The sequence below is a fragment of the Tyto alba genome, unplaced genomic scaffold (genome assembly GCF_018691265.1).
Source record: "Tyto alba isolate M040663 unplaced genomic scaffold, T.alba_DEE_v4.0 Super-Scaffold_28, whole genome shotgun sequence".
Lineage (NCBI taxonomy): Eukaryota > Metazoa > Chordata > Aves > Strigiformes > Tytonidae > Tyto > Tyto alba.
Window position 1 is genome coordinate 6,214,708 of NW_024881302.1, and position 19,669 is coordinate 6,234,376.

General features: G+C 42.9%; 1 protein-coding gene across 3 annotated transcripts in view; it reads left to right on the forward strand.

The window, feature by feature from the left end:
- Positions 1–19,669, forward strand: part of MAD1L1 (mitotic arrest deficient 1 like 1) — a 378,475-nt gene that overhangs the window by 230,449 nt on the left and 128,357 nt on the right. For 2 of the 3 annotated variants that reach the window (XM_042798366.1, XM_042798365.1), the window contains exon 16: positions 18,780–18,987. In XM_042798366.1, coding sequence (XP_042654300.1) covers positions 18,780–18,987 — 208 coding nt within the window. Of the gene's footprint in view, positions 1–18,510; positions 18,516–18,779; positions 18,988–19,669 lie in introns of those variants that run through there. The other variant, XM_042798367.1, reaches the window with a different exon arrangement.

The window sequence follows — 19,669 nt, forward strand, 5'->3', positions numbered from 1 at the left end:
TGATGTCCAGCAACAGCATGGTCCCATGGAGGGGCCTTCTCAACTCTCTTCACCTGTGCTTTGCACAGGAACTACCGCCATCCTCTTACTCCAGCTTCCCTCCTCCATGCTAGCTCCCTTTCTGCTGTGAAGTTTGGGATGCCTGTCACAGCTGCCCAAAGGGCATGTTTGACAGATTAGCTAAGGCTGAACATTGCAAATCCCTTGCATCATGCCACGGCAGCCAGGCTGTAGATCAGATTTTAAGCAGCACTGGGTCCACTGTCAGACTGCACATTCCCATTTCCTGAAAGAGAATTGGAAAATATTTTGCTTGTTTGAAAATAAGTAAAATTTGTCTTTAAAATTCTAGCACTAGCAGACGAAACTCTTATTACTCCACTTCCCTGTTGTTCTTCTGTGTCCCTGTGTTTTTTCAGCTACTATTCTTTCCCAAGATCTTAGACACTGAGCACTTGAGAGCTCACTTGTAGGGAGTAATACATAAACCCCAGGATTTTAATCCACCTTCTGCCTCCAAGTACCTTGTTCTTTGAGGGTGTCCATTGCACTCTATTTTCACATGACTATTTCAGAGATGAGAGTGATCTGGACTATCAGCAGCTGCCTAGACGGAGGCTGGCAGTGCAGCACAGCGACCTACACACAATAAGAGTAGTTTCCCACTTCCAACCCTGTGTCAAGGACACAAAAACAAGTTGGTAATCTCCTGAAAACAAAGGTTGGCTGGTTGCTGTAATGCTGGCTACAGTGTAGTAGCACCCTAGCAAAACCCATCCCTGACAGAAGCACAGATCAAAAATAAGGTTGTCATAAGCAAAAACCTCAGGGCTCAGGCTCTCTTGTTCACTTATTTCTTAATATTTGGCCAAGTAAGCTTATTTCTAGAAAAGTAAAACCTTCCACATAAATGTTCGTGGGGTGTAGAGGCAGGAGAAAAAGATCATCAGCAGCAAGAAGAAGATGGTGCTACAGCAGAGCAGGGTGTGCTGGTAACAGCAAAAGGTTTGGGGATGTGGCCAGTTTTATTGACTGTGCATGGGTCTGGCAGGCAATAAGGAAGGAGACGATACAAATCCCAGATCTGTTGTGGGTATGACAGAGTGTAAGTAGCTTCTGTCGAATTTATGGATAGTTGCCCTGAAACTCGGTCCCCTGTGCTACGAAGGGGTTGCTCAGGGCCTTGGTTGTAGCAGCCTCTGCTGATGCCATGTGGTTTGGAGAACACAGCAGGAGGGAAACTTTTCCATTTAGAAAGAAAATGGTTTTGCAGTAACAAATTTCCTTTGACCATCTATTACACCTGTCCAAATCCACCAGATTTTGTACCTCGTCAGATTCTGGTGCAGTTAAGTCTGGCTGGACCTGAGCAGCTTTGGCCCTTCTTGGGCACAGCTGTTAGATCTTTTGCAGAAGTTGAGCCCTCGAGGCTATGTGCTTCTCCAAAGGAGGTTGCCTGACTTGGTAACCCAATACTTGCTGACCATCTCACCTGGCAGAGCAGTACTCCTGATTTCACTGACTCTTTGGCCTAGCAGCACTTCGTTTTGAATAGGGGACTATCTCATTTAGCAGCTTTTGAGAGAGGCAAGCACACTTGCGTGTGGTTTCACTTCAGCTCTGCAGCCTGTATATTAAGTTAAGGCACTGATCAGTTCTTACAGTTGAGATAGCATTCAGAAAACAAATTAGAGTTTGCAGTTGGTAAGGATCCAGGCAGAATTCATAAAATTGAATAGTATTCTCAAGTTCAACATGGACAAGCTCATTACTGATCCAGAGAAAGAAGGCAGGTATTGAGGAATTAGGGATGTTTGGGATTTTTTTTCTTTTTAGTATAGAGAGGCAGCCATGATTTGGTCTCCTGTAAGGATTTTTAAATGCGGATTAGAATTACTAGCACTGACAAGGAGGTAGTTTGAGGGAAGCAAGTTTGAGATTAGTGGTTTATCTGTTACAAAAGACCTGTTTGTAGCTGACTGCTGAAGCTGGCTTTCTCAGTGTGCCAGCTTGTGATGTTCCAGATGTTTCCTGACGGCAGAACCATAATTATTTGTCAGTCCGAACCTCTGCTTGACATGAAGAACCACAATCGTCGTCTTGTTACTGTGACATGTGCATACTAGGACAGAAATAATCTGGGATTACAGGGATAAATTGTGCTTGTTCAAGATGTTTGCTTTCCCATTCTGCAGTCCTTCAGGTGCCTCGTTGTCTCCAAAGGTGCTCAAAACTAGATGGCAGATGCTGCCTTCAGAGCACAGCTTTGGAAGATGGATGCGTGACTGGCACCAGGATGTTAGGTAGGAACATGAGAAATAGTTTGTTAAAGCTCTGGCTTTAATAAAAATGAACATGTGTGTAGAATGTTTATTTTACAAAGAATGTGTACACACATGGTCAAGAGGGATGTATGTAGAGATGTGTTTTGTGACTTTTTTTCTTGAGCTTTCACATCTCAATCCATCTTTGTTTCTCTCTTCACCATCTCCCAGAAAAGTTGGACTCCTTAAATTAACTTTAATCCCTTTAAATCAAGATCGAGGTTCCCTGATTTAAAGCTGCGACCAAGGGAGATGACAGATGACAAAGCTGTTTCCATTCTCTGATTTTTTGCACTCTAATCACCAAATAACCCTTGTAGTTTTCCAATGAGCTGGATTACATCTGTATGGATCAGCACGCCCGTGTTCAAGTTGTTGTTACGACTGTGAAAAAGACATTTCCTTTAGGGAAAAATACCACAATCTCAGTGGCTATATCTTGAGTGTCATTCTGCTTTTCCATCACCTGAGGATTTGAGCGGCACTGCCACTCTGAAATATTAAAATGAACATAGATTTGAAAGTTTTTTTATATTTAGAGGCATTGATTCCAGTATAATTTCTCTACAAATTAAAACTATCCTTGAAAAAGATTAAACTGTCGGTGATAACATCTAGGTTCTTGTTATGTCTAAGAGGAATAAATGCTGAAGTTTCTAAGCCTCCAGACAATTTTGTAAGTAAGAGGGAGAATTAACGATATGAGAGAGAATGGATGAAGGTATTGGATAACACTTTTTTTTTGAATTGGAGAAAGTGGAATGAGTTGAATTAAGAGGTTTATGGCCAAAAAGAATACCCATTTAGTCTGATCTGCTATGTAACACAAAAAATACAGTTTTAAGAGAAATCTCAAACCAGTGACTTGTGGTTGCTCCACAGCCTCTTTTTAATAAGATATCAAATATTGATTTAAAGAGACTAAGCAATTGACAATGTATTAGTTTCCCTGGTTAGCCATCCCTATTAAAAATATATATTATTTCCAGTTCACTGACATCACTGTGAGCTATTGGGTTATCGCTATGCTTTTGTTTGCTAGATTAAAGAACCATCTAGTGTCAGATTTCCACCGAAGACCCTGATCAAATTGCTTCAGCCTTCTCCATAGTAAATGAAATAGTTTGATTTCCATTCATTTCTCATTGTAAGACATGTTTTTCAGACCATGAATCATTCATGGAAATCTTCTCACAACTTTCCTTAATTTTCAACAACCCTCTTACGCATGCACACCTCACCTGGATGCATTATCACTGCAGTGGTCTCATCAGTGCTGCATTCAGAGACAATATTGTTTCTCTAGTCCTACTCATAGGTATGTAAAGATTCTCGCTGTTCCTTTTTTTTTTCTCCCCACAGCATTAAGTTGGAGGTAACCCTTAGTTATTAGCAATGGCCAAAAGCCCTCCTCATAGACATTGTCTTCCAGAAAGTGCCTGCTGTGTTGTATACCTGAGACTATATTCTGCGCTTCGGGATGTCTCATGATGCATTTGAATTCATGTGGAATGATTGTGCCCAGCACAATCAGATTTCTAAGCTATCTTTGTGGGCTTTGTTGTTTGTTACAATTCTGTCTTTGTATTATCTGCATATTTTAGTAAGGATTTATTATTTTTTTTATGTATCTTAGAGAATGTATGCTGCATACAATTGGCCAAAGGAGCAGTTCTTATGGGAAATAACTGGGAAATGTCACTAGTAGTTCGTCAGCTTTTGGGCCATTTAAAAACTGCCATAGTCTCATTTTGCATCATGCTATTTTTAAAAGTAAATGTGATTTCGATACAAAGGCAAATATTTTACAGAATTCCTATTCAGTTATGTCAACACGGTTAACTTAATTAACTAGACTTGAAATCTCTGCAAGTCTTTTTGACAAGACCTGTTTTCCATGAAATTGTGTTACTTGCTTTTTCTGATCTTTTCTTCTAATGGAGTTATGTATCAGTCCTGTCTTGTGAGTTAAGGGGATTCAGTTTGCTGCATTCTGGAAGCTTCATGAAAAGTGAACAAGGCAGCAGATAACTTGATCTGTATGAGACTAGCTTGTTAATCTAATTTTTCAGTCTTCACAGTCTATTCACCAGGCAGTGCTGTCTCATTCCAACTGCAGTAAATGCAAAATGTGCAGATCAATACTGCCAATGGGTGATCAGTAATTTGCAAACTTCACTAAGTGAATTCATCCGATTCAAGGTTTTAAGTTGGAGAAGTAAAGGAGGAGTGATTGAGTGGGATGAAATAACAGAAATGCATAGTTCCTCTCAAATGAAATGTAAGCATTGTTGAGCTCTGTTAAGCAAGACGATGCCAGAGGTTTGTACTCCTTTCATAGTGATTATGGAAAATAATATTTTTTTCTGAAATCACTAGCATCAAATGTGGTTTTCCCTTATCACCTCTCTTGATCTGTTATTTTCGCTGTTGACCTGCTGGAGGATAAAAATGTATAAATTTATGCAAGTAAGATTTTTATTATTATTCTTGAGGCCACTTTTTGCTGGTTCAGGCAGATGATTTCTGAGGTGCTTGTCTACTATTCTGGATCAGTTTCAGGCAGAAACTCCCTGGTTTCTGTCAGTACATCCTAGATGCATCAAAGACTACTTGGGGGTTCTGCCTGTGAAAGCAACTTGGAATACATGCCTTTAGCTCCCTCGGAGAACCTGTGTACCACTGAAGATTGCAGCTGAAGTAGGAGTAATTTTAGGGTATTAAAACTGCATTAAAAACAAAACAGTAACTGAAATATGAAAAATGACCAGGTAATTTCTGCAAAAGTCTAATGAAGGTAGAATGCATTCCTCCATAGCAAATGTGATCTGACCCCTGAAAGTCAACGTGACTGTGTGCTTGAAGATGCCGTCGGAAAATCTGTAGTTAGCAAAGTATGGAAAGGCCGTCTTTCAGGTTTGTTCAAATAAAGTTGAAAAGATGCCTTCTCAACTGCAGCTAGTCTGTATTTCTGAGTGATGCATGTGTTATCTAATTAAAACTTAATGGGAAAGAAGTAACTACTGCAGTGCAAGAGCATCTTGTGATAGCTGTTGTGTAAGGCTGAACTGTCCTCTCCTCGGTGGTTTGTTATATGAAGGCTGGAGAACTGGTTTCCTGCTGAGAAACACTAGAAAACTAGAATTTCTCCTCATTCACAATTTTTTTTTCATAAAAATGTTCTGATTCATGTTGACAATGAGGAAAATGATGATAAAAACCAAAGCCTGAATTTTATACAGCAGGAAGTACTGTGTTTTGGATGAGGTTTGTAGGGTCTTAACAGTTTATAGGTTGACCTGACAGTCATAATTCTGGGAAAGCTTGGCAGTAAAATTTGAAATCATTGCCCCTTCACAATTCTGTGCAAAATGTTCTTGTTGCTCTCCAGTCCATTAGCATGGTGAAGTAAAACTGGCGGAATAAAGTCAAACAGGAGACAGGACAGTTGTATTTCAGACCATTAAGTTGTGCACTGATGTCCAGACAGTTTTGTGTCTAGCACATATTTTTCAAGATAGATTCAGATTGGTTTTGGCTCAGCTTTGTAGCAGTCTAAGCTTGAATAAGGAAGATATGCTATTGGAGATGAATTGATATAAGGCAGGTTTAGCATGTTGACAGGGTAATTTTGTTAATGGGCTGGTGATCCCAGTGTGATGTTCCTAAGCATTTTCCCATATCTTTGTTTCAAATTGCATTTAAGAAAAAATGGATGAATAGCAGTTGAAGCTTTGCAGGCAACCAAGAAGTATTTTCCCCCAGTGGAGGCCAAGAAAATGTATTTAAGCAGATGGTTGTGCTGATATAAGTCCCCCACGTGGACAGCCTCACACAGCACATGGGGTATGAAATAGTGGGGGGGATGTAGCTTATGGCACCTACAGAGGTGCAGCATAAATTGAAAAACCTGCCTTTGTGCCAGAAATGTTTCTGTTGTGGGAGTAGAAGGGTTTAAACTGAAACTTTTCTCTGTAGACAAGGCTCAGGTGGATCTCTTGTGCCATCTGCATGGTCTGGATGGCTGCTCCTTCTCTCCCCTCTGCTCCGTCTTACCCTGCTGCATTACAGGTTAGAAATTCCCCTTCTCAGGACAAGAATTTATTTCCATATGGAGACTTTCTGGGTCTCATCAGTACAATGGGTAAAGCAAAATCAGGTTACCAGCTCTTACTTTCTCAGGCTATATGCAACTAGTGAGGGGTATTGATTTAGTTTTGATGTGATGTAGTTTATAAATATGCATGAGGATTTAGGGTTATTTAACTGTGCTTTTTAATTCTCCTTGCATTGCTGACTCTTCTAGTCGAGGGTTTCTTTGTATGCACAGCAAGCTGCTCTGTGACAGCCCTGTTCTCACTGCCTGGGACCTCTCTAATGTTTGTTAATCCCAAATCTGTAGAAACTTTTAATGTTCAAGGAATAAAAGGACACAAAGAGATGCCTTTCTGCATGGGGATCCAGGGAGCAGGGTCCAGCTTTCTGAGGAGCTGGGTAAGGAAACCTGGGACCAAAAGACAATCATAACCAGGTAGGGAGGAGGAAGGAGGTGGAGGAGACCTTTTCCATGCTCGTGGAGGAGGAGAAAAGAGCTCTTTTCATCAGGGATCCTACAACTTGCTTAAATAAAGAAAGTAACTTGATCAAATGGTGAAAAGGAAGGGAAAATCAAACATTTGCCTATTTGCCCTGAGGAGCTGGTAGCAAATGTACCCTCTGAATCGATATTTGGATGTTTTAAATACTCAGGTCTCTTACTTGAGAAAGAGCAGAGCAAACAAAAGAGGGTTCTGCATATTCAACATATTTAAGTGAAGCTGAAGTGACTTTTTCTGGTAAATAATGTAGGTAGCTGCAGGGATAATTAAGAAAGGTATGTACATGTATATATGTTTTCCTGAGACGTTGGAAGCTCCCTATTTGCTCTCTCACTTCTCTGTCTACCAAATTATCCATTACTAGCGAAATTTCCTCCTGGTACCTGGCTGGATGTTGAGGTGGGATTGGGGAAGATGAGCTCTCACCAGGGGCAAGCTGTATCAAGACAAACACCTTCATTGCTGAGAAGTGACTCTGACAAAAAGAATAAAAATTGGGGAATTCTTCTCTAGCTCTTCTTCCCCTCGGTGTGTTGCAGGGACATGCTGTGTTTTCCTCATTTTTATCTTCTGCTTGGCCAAAGCAGGAGTGTGGGAGGTGATAACCTCTTGCAGTGAGAGGCTGCAGTGGAGCTTGTTTAACCTGGAGCACATTTGCTATGAAACCCACTCAGACACCGCGCGGCTGCTTGAGGAGACTTTCAGCAATGAGTCCTCCAAACCATTTGCATCTGTCACAGTTTCTACGTGATGTGAAAGGGAACTTGACCACGACACTTGCTCTTTAAGTGGAACTGCTTCCAGCTTGAGGAAGGGAATCTGTTAATGACAGTGGGTTAGCTCTGTGATGTGGCCAAGGCCGAGGGTGCGTGTTCATTCACTGAAAGGCAGTAGAGCTGTTCAGGGTTTACTTTGTACCCTGCCAGGTCAGTTATACGTGCAAGGACATATAATAGTACTTTTATATGGATTAAATTACAGGATCAAAACATCGTGGTGCACTTGAAGCCTTTCGGAAGTTTCAGCGTCGCTGTTAGTGCTGTTGTGGCTGAGCTCAGCAGCCAGCCTGTGCACTGTGTTTGCTGTGCAAATACACAGCAGGACTGACGGCTCTTCTTCTCGCTTACTTTTCAGGCTTGCATATGCTTAGCTGAACTTTGAGGCGTCCTGCCACCAGATCGTGAAGGCAGTGGCTTTTACATAGTTTTTAATTATCCATCTTTCTTTTTATATAAGATACTATCAAAACAAATCCCCCAAACCTGTACAGGTTTTGCTTTTTGCTAATGAGATACATTAACTGGAAAATCTTATTACCTTGCACTTTTACATTCCTTTATAAAGTCTTGAAAGAGAGACCTCTGTTGTCACACTTCACTCTGACTTTTCCCTTCCCTTTGAGTACTGAGAGTCCCAGGCTAGCACAGCTGATTTGTGCTGCTTTTTTCCTTGGGGATGTCCCCTTGAAATCCCATGTGAAATAATTCCAAAGTAAAGCTTTACCAGGAAACACAGAATTACAGAGGCATTAAAGGGAGATTTATAGAGCATTGTTGGGAGGGAAAGCTTTGAGTGGTTGAATATCTGGATTTGGAGTAAATACTGCAAAAAAAGCCTGTACTTCAAGTATCTTCTGTCTTCTGGTCTATTTGTACAATATCTGTATGTGCGTGTTGCATGCAAAATAAGAAAACAGAGCAGCAAAGAAGTTGTTGTTTTTTTGGTTTTTTTTTTTAAATTGTGTGCTTCTCTTTAAAAGCTAGGCTTAGTCTGACATTTCTCAACGGTATTCTTTGCCAAAGTTACTTCATTTTTATGGGAAAGTTGATAAAATGGTTTTTGAAATTCAGATCTATGAGAGCCAGCATTTCTTACAATGAAGTTAAGTCTCATCTCTGAAAAAGAATTTTTATAACTCAAGCTATAAGGTCTTTGGGGCTATTTTCAGAACCTATGTGCTTTTTATTTTCAGTGTCTATCAGAGGTGATTGAACCATCACAGGTCTCCTCTGCATGCTACTAGAGTGCAAATAACAGTAACTTTTTATGGACTTTGTTCTCTGGAAAGACAGAGATCCTTGACTTGAAAAAAATAGTGTAGAAACCCCGGAATTTAAATCTCTAGGTGGTAACAAACCATCCAAGAGCAGACTGTGATTTTCTTCCATTTCAGTAAAAGGCAGAGCAGCAATTGAAAAGGACAGTGAATGTTTGCATTTTTTCTTCTAGGTTATCCCAACTCCATACCATTCCATGTCTTGCTGTCCTGACTCTTAACCTTCTTGTCACGTTTGTTTGCATCCCAGACCTCATCTGAATGCCTCACTCAATGTAAATTATAGTCTTGCATCCTCCAGGGGATAATGCATTTGAAAGTGGCTATAGAGAAAAGATCTCCTTTTGAAGCTGTACCTGAAGGGCTTCAGCACCACTGGTGAGACATTTTATTTTATTACTTGTATTGCAGGAGTGCCCAAAATGCGCTACATGTTGTACTAAAAGATATGGTCTGGTGTTAGAGCAGTGTGATTAGGGTGATTAGAGCTTTTTTGTCTGTGATACATCCTAACTCCAACAGTCTCTCTGTCTCATTGCTAATTTGCTGTAGATGCTGCGGTAAAAGAGGGCCATAGGGAGGAATATCAATGAGTATGTGTAGTGTGGCAGATCAGCTCAGGAAGGAAAAAAGAAAAAAGCCCTGTAGAAGGCTTTGTGAGAGGAGCAGCCGATTCAGGTTTTGGAGGTGGCATTACTGATGGAGTGGGGAAGGTGGTGTGGGATTATTTGTGTCATTGCATGTGAGGGTAAGGATCTGAAATAATTTTTGCTGGTGGGAACTAAACAGTAGATAATGGGGATGGAGAGGCATAACTCAGACTAACACAGATTATCGTCACCTTCGCCCTTCTGGAAGTGACTAACATCAGGAGGCCATAGAAGAAGGGTTACCTGATCAGGGTGTATGGACAAGAGGTCACATCACTGGGGCAAGGAGAAAGATCTTCCTGTTTGGGGGAAGAAGTAGCAGGAGTTGGACTAAGAGAAGGATGAAAAGGTTGCCCAAGTGAATTTCTGCTGCCTGTTTTCAGGGTTGTGCATGCTGCAGATGTACACACAAAGATGATGGAGAGAGAAATGTGGGATAGAAGGTAGGGAACTGGCATGAGACCTGGTGAGAGCAAGTGAGCCTTTACCCAACATCCATCAACTTCTGGGGATTTTTTTCCCCCAACTGTTTCTGAGTTTGAGTGTGCGCATACTGGCAAAGCTATGAGGAGCAGGTGGTGGTTGTTGCTTATTTGTTTGCTTGCTTTGTCTCATCTTTGCAATCCATTTTTGTTAATACAGCTCCTGTTCCAAGGGCTTTAAAGATCCCTTGGTGTAGTTATCTTCTGTGACAGAGGGAGCTGGGGCTGGTGAGCGTGCTGCGCTTTGTGCACTGGGTACAGAGGGAATTCTTTGGGTTGCAGTTTACTTTGGGTTTTACTCTAATCACTTCAACAAGCTTGAGCAAAGAAACAAAAAGAACAAAACCAAGAAACAGAATTTCCATTAAAATGGCATTTCCTGAGGTAGGATTAAGCTTTCTGAGACTGCCTTGTACTGAGTGCAGAAATGCCTCCTATATCCTTTTGTAGGAGAGATTTGAGTAACCAAATTTTTTTTTTTTTTAAAAGCTGTTAGTTTAAAAATAAAATAAAGGTAAACCAGGAGAAGCTGCTCACCTGTATAGCCAGGCTGACTCTAGTTAATAAGCTACTACAACAAGAGCTATAGTTGTTGGGGACCTCGCATGTGCCTTTCAGGTGGTAAATTCCAATTTTGCCTTCCCACTGTTTTTTTGTTCTCCATCTTTCAGGAAAATTTCCAATGAGTATTGATGTAGGACTAACAGCAGAGAATTCTTGACGTAAATGCTACACCATTAACTGTAAGCTGAAGATAAATACATTCAAAGATGACTTCTAATGATTTGTGACTTCTCTGCTTTCATAATTCAGTAAAAGCAGCAGGGTATTTATTAGCTGTGTGCAAAGCCCGTGTGTGTGTGTGGCTGTGTTTACTCATAAATACCGCATGTTTTTGGAAAAGCCAAACAGTAACTCTAGAAACCTGAAGCCTTGGGAAAGGCATGCATTTCTGTTGCAGCTTGAACTGTGTAAAGGATCCTTGGTCAGGAGGAGGCACTGAATCCCAAGGATAAGCTTGCAGGTCTCCAAAAGCAGCATCAGCCCTTCTAGCAGTGCAAGCATCAGAAACTTGGATTTTGCAAGAATTCACTAGCTGGAGCCTGACGCAGCAAGAGACCAGCCAGAGGCCTTGGGGTAATATTTTGTCACAAAACCAAGACAGGAGACAGTCATGGATGGGACAGAGTAAGCAGCAATCCATGGTAAATCTAGACACTGAAGTTTGTTTTAGAACCAATGATATCAGACGTTTTATCCCACTTGTTTTTTTCACACAGTCGTTTGCTCTCTCCCCCACCTCGGCGCTGCCTTCTCTCAGGCTCAGCATCCCTTCCCCGCAGGGAGATCGCTGCTGGTGAGGGAAGGTTGGGCAGAAAGTCCCGTCTGCTCACAGTCACCAGTCACAGGTGTTACTGGGCATCCCCTGGCCTTCATCCCCTGGCCTTCATCCCCTCTGATCTCCAGGGTCTTCCTCCACTTTCAACATTTTTCCTCCAGACAGGGTAGTCACCTACTTCTTTGCAGACCCTTTTCTTTCTGGGACCACTTCTCTTTTTGGCAACCCCCATCTTTTCAGCACCACCTCTCTTTCTGGAACCCCAAGCCCCTGGTTTTCCCTATCTAAATAGTCTAAATCATTGATCTCCTTCTGATCAGCCTCCTAAGCAGTGATTCTGTCTCGTGTCTCTCTCTATTTGGAGGATTCAGGACGTGCCACTTTTGTTTTAGTCCAGGTCTTACCAAAATTTACAACCAGACTGTGCTTGTAGTGATCAAGTAACATCTTCTGCTTGAGAGTTCAAAAGTTCAGTTTCAGACATTGACCATATGCATATGGTATGGCCGTGTGTTAGTGTTCACAATTTAACCTACTTTTTGCCCATAAGAGGTAGCAAACGGAGGCAAGAGCATTCCCTGCCCAGCTGGATGCTTTTCAAACACTCCCCTTCCACCACCCCTCCAATTGATGCTTTATGCTTTATATCTGTATTTAAGAAACTTTTCCATGTCTCCTACAGATAGGTTCAGTCTTTATTTCAGATGTTCTTCCAAGGTAACTACTGACCCATTGTTTCTTTAAAGCTGATACAATCTACTAAGCTCCTTAGATTGTTTCTATTTAAGTTTCCCGGTATTGAGTAATGCATCCCAGTCTGGAAACCTTGGAGATTTTTCTCTTAAGAAATCAGTGTGGAAACAAAATCCTTAGCTAAGAAAGCAGCAGTGTGTATTACTTGTGTTTGGATGGTGCTCACTTTGTGCAAGAGTCGCACAAAGAAGAAATGGTCCTTTCCTTGAAGAGCTTCCAATCGTCAGCCTTTTCTCAGCAGGGGCAAGCACAATCTGTTGCATTGCAAGCGAGCAGCGATTAAACTCAGCTGTCCGTATGCTCCACCAGAATTTATTGTGCTGCTCAGAAATCGTAATCTTTTAAGGTTGATAGACATCAAGACTATGGAAAAATAAGGCACTTAAGTGCATGTCAGCCTCATCTATGGGTTTTGACAAATTTGCTTTCAATAGGAGGAGCCCGTGAGGATGTGAAGTCAGTTGAAAATCCTTGACAGTGCTTGCTGTCATTGTATCCTGACAGTCACTGCCTCCTTGGGATGTATGAACTTCTTTAATTTCATTAGTGTTGTTAGATAAATGTATTCACAACATTTGAGACCATTCCCTTTGCTACCAGTTCTACCTTCTGATTAGAAATATCTGCAGTAGATGAATAGATCTTAAATGGAGTTTTTAAGCACTGAATCTTTCATCAAATGTAAAGTACTCCACATGGTTTTAAGTACTTTATTCTTACCTGTGGGCCTGTGAAAGTGAGTCAAGTAGAGAGAAAGGCTTTTATAGCTCCTGGAGAAAGACATCCCTGAATTGGGACTGTGCAGTTTTCAAACAACCAGCAGGAGAGATGCCAGAATAAGTTCAGCCCTTTTCAAGGTGCTGTCAGTGACAGCTTTCATTGTTCTTCTAAACAACTTCTCTTCTAAAGGAAAAGTTTCTGTTTTTCAGAGATTAAAGCAATCCTGTCTTCATTCATTGCTTCGTCACTTGACTGATTCTTCCCTAATGGGGAGATTACTTAGGAAGTTTTTGAGCTATAATTTCTACATGTAGACCAACATACTGACTGTTTGCCGATAATGTAGTTTTAAAAAATGACACATAGCATCAACACAATTATCTCCTCAGTGTGTACTTTTTTTCAAGCTGGGAGATAGAAGTGGGAAGGAAGGCAGCAGCATCTCACTTGAGCTTCTACCTCTGTTCTAGATGGCAAATTAGCCCTGTTGCAAATTCTCTTTTCCATAGTCTTTTGTCAGAAAGTTTATTGATAGCCAGAGTCACACTAAGTAGTTCTGCCATGTCCCAGTGTGTGCTCAGAACATATTGCATTAAGACAATGTTTGTGTGTTGCATCTGCCATGGCTGCCTCACATGACTGCGTGATCACGACAGGAGTGGTGGAATGATTCTCCTCCGTGGTCTATGAGAGAGTTTCCCAGTGCATACCCTGGGGCTTATGTCCAGAGGGCTGAGGATAATGCATCAAAACAACATTATTTCACAAACTGTATAACATATTCTCAACTCTTCTGAAAGCTCAAAAATGGTTTTGCTGCCTTAAGAACCAAGTCAGCTAGTTAGCATCTTGCTTTGCAGGAATTAATAATTCACTGTACTACTAAGTGTCAGCTAGACTTGGCTGCAATCAATCAAGGTATTTACTGCTTCCTCCTAAATTGAAGATGTGTACATTTTTCTGACAAATCTGAATTACTGGCTCAATGTTATTCCTTGCAAGAAGAATCAATGAACACCAACAGTTGTCTCTAGTTCAAGTTATTTACTCTTCAGCATCCCTACAATTTCCAATTTTTAAAGTATTGGGAAAAATAGGGGTAAAGAGGGGGCACTGCTGAGAAACTAGCAGTAATGTATCATCTTTGCTCTCTGAGACAAAGGCCATGATGTGCTGATGAGCAGAACAATCTACCAACTTATCTACTGAATGAACCAGGGACAGGGTGGCTTTCCAACAGAGGGGTTGTCTGTAGTTCATATATTGATTGCATCCCCCAAATGTCTCGTATTTCCATATAAAGGCACCATGAGCTTAAGTGGGTTTGATCAATTCTCACATTCAGGCCAAATTTCCAAACCTGAAGCACACTTTTCATGCTTCTTGGAGAAAACAGGGATACATTACTGTTTGTTACAAGATGCTTTTTAACTCTGTTAAGCAATACCTCCTTGCATGTGTTGGTTCAGCACAGAAGCAGCATCTGGAGCTGCTCCTGGGCAATTGTTCTGTGAGTCCCAGCTCCTGTTCAAAGAATGAGGCCGTCTCTTTTGTACCATGCATTTCAAATGCCACTGTTTGGTCTTCCTCATCAGTGGCCCTAGATTAGAAACAATTTTCTAAATGGACAAATCTGGTTTAGGTCATCTCTCCCAGGACCCAAACCAGTTGACAGAAAAAAACCCAACAATTCCAAACTAAAAGGATTCCAGGAGGAGATTGTTTGCTTTCTTCAGTCCCTAGTTTCTTACCAGTATTAGGATTTCATTTCCTTCAAATGCTAGTGAGATTTTAATGCTGCTTTGCTGTCTGTTATATTGAGCAGTTTCCAGCCATGACTCTTCCTAGAGCCAACCAAAGTCACTCCCAACCTTCAGAAATTTGGAAGAACACTCCAAATGATTGAAGTTGTGATACCATTTTGTGATCCTTTTCATCAGAAATTGGCTCTGGTCTGCACCGTTTCCGTGCAAAGCTTCCCGTGTTTATTTGAAAGTCCATAGGATGGCAGCAAATTTTCTGGAAACTTAAGTAACGCTCTGCTTGATGTGACTGTGTAAGGCAGCAGTACAGTCTGGTGATGAGGAGGGTCATCTCTGAAGACATGTTTTCATTTCTGCCACAGTGCTGCTAAGGAGTCTCAGACTGGAGACTGCATCTTTCCATACCTCTGCTCCCCTCACATACCATGTCTTCAGGCCTTGTTGTCTGGTTTTGGGGCTTTAGGTGGTAGTTTCTTGTGGGGTTTGTACAGGACCTAGCACGCTGGGATCCCTATTTCACTTGGTTTCTTTTAAGCATTACTATAATATGAACCAGCAGCACTTGTATTTTAGCTGTAGGGAGAAATGTACTGGTTTGATGTGTGCTGTGTAGAATAAAGAGAAAGCTACTGCCCCTAGCCCAAAAATGTGAATAGCATAGCAAGTATGTTAATGATCTCCCAGAAATGTTAAATGAGATGGATTCTGCCACAGCCTTTGTATCACAGTGGGTTTTTAAGAGATTCACCTGTCTCGGCGTAGCTTCAGACCGACGTGCTCAACCACGTTGGTGAGCCCTAAAAATAAGCCTGAGTCCTAGTGCTGAGTTTTAGAGCATGATTTTTCAAGGGGACATGTTATAAAAGGAGAGGATAAATGGGCTGAAAGAGCTATAAGAGCCAAAGCGCTGCAGCTTCATGGCAGGGCTTTAGAGAAAGGCCAGAGAGATGTTTTAAAAGAGTAAATAACCTGCCAAATAAACAGACCAGTGCAGCACGGGTTAAAGCGGTCTCGGCAGGAAGGCAGCAGCAGTCCCCGGGCTTGCAAGGCTCTCCTCCACACCGAGATCCTCCTGCTGCCTCGAGCCTGTGCGTGAGCGTCTGTAACGTTGGTGCGGTAGGAAAGCGCAGGCGATCTGCGCGCTGGAGCGTGGCGGCGGCAGCCGGGCGAGGAGCCGTGATCTCTGCCTCACCTTGGCACTGCAGCCGGGCAGGGAGACGGGGCCAGAGCCGCCCTCCCGGGCTTGGCAGAAATTCTGTGATACCGGGCTGCGCGGGGAGGAGCGGGCTCCGCAGCTCTGATTTTAAGAGCATCCTTTGGCCAGCCAGCGTAAACCCCATTGCAAACTTTGAGGTTGAATCTCTTCCCTTGAAAGGCAAACAGGAGAGTGAGGAGTGCCCTGACCTGCCTGGAAGAGTCCTGAAGTGCAAATAGCACACGAAGTTAGATATCTGGGTGTGGAAACGGGCTTGTAAATGCCAGTGTGTTGCTGGGGAGAATATATCTAATAAGCTGGTGTTACAGCTGTCTTCATGCTCCCTCTGTTTGACATCTCCAAGATGCCGCGTGTGGTCCCAGTCCTTCAGTTCTCTCTTCAATTTCTCTTGGCCAAGGCTGTCAGTGGGATTATTTATTCTCTTGGTGCTAATGGCCTGTCTGTCAGTTCCAGGCTGTTTGTCTCGACCTCCCTGTGGAAATGGGGTCACGAAGCCCTGGTGCTGTGGGACCACAGGACACTGCTGCCCTCCCAGATGTTCCCATAGGTCCCCTGAGCACTGCGAGGCTGGGACTGTGTGAGAACATGAGTCACCTGCCCGGTACGTGGCCGAGGGCTGGAAAACCTCGTCCTCTGACTGTGGGGAATGCAAACAGCTAGGAAGGGTACCCAAAGTTTCTGTGCCTGAGTTTCCTCAGTTCTCTGGAATGAGCTTCTTGGGCCAGGGCAGCCCTTTGGGGGTTCCCGTGTCATCCCGTGTTAGGGAGTTCCTCCCACCTCCTCTTGGCCTGGGACATACGGAGAGAGGTATGAACTCTGTGTGTTTTAGAGAGGTATGAACTCTGTGTGTTTTTAACTTGTACTTACACTGTGAAATAGTGACTGTCTCTTCTACCCAGATGGACAGATGTGCTTAAACTGGTTTCTCACAAGGAGCACTATATTGGTTTCTCAGAGTACAGGCATGAGGCACAACCATACCCCCTTTATTTTTTGGTCTGGGAAACACAGAAGTGAGAGCATCTGTTGGTTTCCAGGTACATTGGTGCTTCCCATGCCAGTTACGCTGGAAATCAAGGTTTCCAGTTGTGCAGTTTTAAAAGATATTTTCGGTGGTAGATGCAAGAAGGCATTATCCTCATATTCACCAGCGCATGGATCCCATGCTCTTGACCAAAAGCACTTTTGGACTTCGCGTCTTCTCCCGGCTCTAAACTGCCGTTCCCCTTTGCCTGCATAACTGCCGGCGTCCCGCCAGCCTCACCTTTGGCTGCTGATCCCCCGTGGTGGGGCCCATCCGCCTGGCACGGCCCTGGGAGCCGCCCTGGGGACCGCAGGGCAGCCGTGAGCATCACGCTGCGCCGCTGGACCCGGGCCCTGACACGGCTCACGGGCATCTGCATCTCTGCAGGTGAGTGCACCTCTTCCAGCTGCCTTCTGCCTGGCTAACATCTAGAAACTGGGGTTTTAAAGGAGAATTTCAGTGTGGTTCCTGCCAGAGGGCTCTGGAACAGCTGTGGGATGTAGCAAGCATTGCATATGAACAGAAAAAGTGCCCAGCTGGCTCTTACCCGTGGTCCATCCAGCCCAGAAGAGCATCTCTGACCACACTGATGGAACGTGGTCTTTTGGGGGAGCCCACAAACTTGACCATGCTCCCCAAGACTCTCCCTGCACCCAGAGGTGCTGGAGGATGCGCCCCTGCTCTCCCCTGGCAGGGTCCAGTTAAGGAGCTGTTGTCCATGAATTTGTCAAACCCATTTTTGAACCAACCAGTGCTGTGGCTGCTGCCAGGCTCTGGGGTGGCGAGTTTCAGCAGTTCACTCCCTGCAGTGGGCAGAGGTGCTTTTCACAGTATGCGGATGGAGTATTTTCAATAAAAGATGTTTGGGAATGTGAACTTCTGGGATCTCTTACTAGCGATGACCAGCAATTCAGGATTAAGTTGCTCCGACTCTGCTCTGGTTTGCATGAAAAAAACCCACATAAAGTTCTAGCACGTCTTTAATGAAAATGAAATGATAAAATTGGGATAATACCTACCTCATGCTGCTCTTGAGGGTTAATTAATGTTTACAAAATCACTTTAGGTCCTGAGATTTAATTGAAGGAAAAATATTACCATATAAAATTCTTTTTTGTGCAGGCACTGCTATAGGGCTTCAGCTGGGCAGAGTGCTGTGGAAGCCAGCATTAGTACATGCTTTACTACTTTTATGGTTGTGAGGCTTCCTGTAGTTTATATGAAAATTGTCTCTCTGAAATCACGAATGTAACATCAGTGTTTTCCTCTCACTTTGAAAGAATATTAATTTGCTATCTTAGGACTTCACTAACTATTTAAACTGCTATAAATACAACTCACCTCTGAGAAAAAAGTACAAAATGAAATATCTGTTCACTTGCTTGGGACGAGCTGATACAACTTGCTAATGACTCCACCACTGGAGTCATATGGACATTGCTGGCTCGCACGAGTAATAAATTAGGCTAGTACTGGGTGTCCTGCTGTAGTTTAAGGGTGTATCGGTGTGTTCATTATAATCTCCTGCTATCAAGAGATTTAAAATACAGCTATAAAGCTTCATTTCTGGAGTTAAATTTAACTGTGGAGGTGTCAGCCAGGGAGCAAGCTCTGTTGAATGGTGGGGTTTTTTGGGGGGTGGGGTTTTTTTTTTTGAAAGAGAGTGGTGCAAGAGAAGGAAAAGCAATACTGGGTTTGGCTGACTTCAACTGTTGGAATAAAATGTTACCACTGCAGAAGTGTCCCTTTTTCTGCTGTAACATTTTCTGTCTTCACACAAAGAGTGGTACAGGTTGGGTGGACTTGGAGGGTGGATCAGTTACTCAATCTGCTTCTCTTGTTTCTGCCACACAGGGTGACTATGACCCCAGCAGAACCAAAGTTCTTCATTTCAGTATGAACCCAGCGAGCTTGGCCAAGCAGCAGCGCAAGGAGGAGCAGCAGCAACTCCAGGAGGAGTGTGAAAGGCTGAGGGAGCTGGTGAGGGTGCTTGAAGGAGGCGGCTCCATCCCTGGGAATTTGGAAGGAGTTGGGAGTTTTCAGTCACCACAAGAAGTTGCAGGTAGGCTGCTGGCTTCTGGTCGTGAAGATGCACTTACTCATCTTCCCTGTACTGCCAGGGGAACTGACGGCAGAAGCAGATGGAGACGTTGCAGACAGTGTGCTTGATGGAACGGTTATAAGGAAAATGAAAAAAGCCGGGTTGATGCAGGAGAGACTGAATGTGTGGTGGCAATCCTGTGGCAGTTTGGTACAGAGGGTAGGTGGTAAGGATAAATAATAATAATCCATATCATTTGCTCATGATAAATGAAATACCAATCCAACAGTCTTCATAGTCTGGTGCTGCCGATGGAGTGAAAGGAAATATTTCCTTCCTTTCAGGGCTGGTTTAGCCCTTGAGGTAGTACAGACAGCAGGAAATAACTTTCATAGCTGCAGGGAAGCAAGTGGTTGAAATCTTTTCAGACCTGGCTTAAAACAAATTAATATTGTTTATCAGTGTATATGTGCCCCATTAATCACAGCTACATTCAATACTCCATGAAAATAGAGTACATCTTTCACCGAGCTAAATACATTTCACAGAATCTGTGGCTTTCCTCCAGTACAGTCTGTCTTCCCTTCACATACCTGAACAAGACTTTTTAGGATAGCAACCCCAAAGTCAGCACCTCCAGACATGCTCTCAGACTCTGTAAATCAAGGTAAGGATATCAATAAAATGTGACCCATCATCTGCA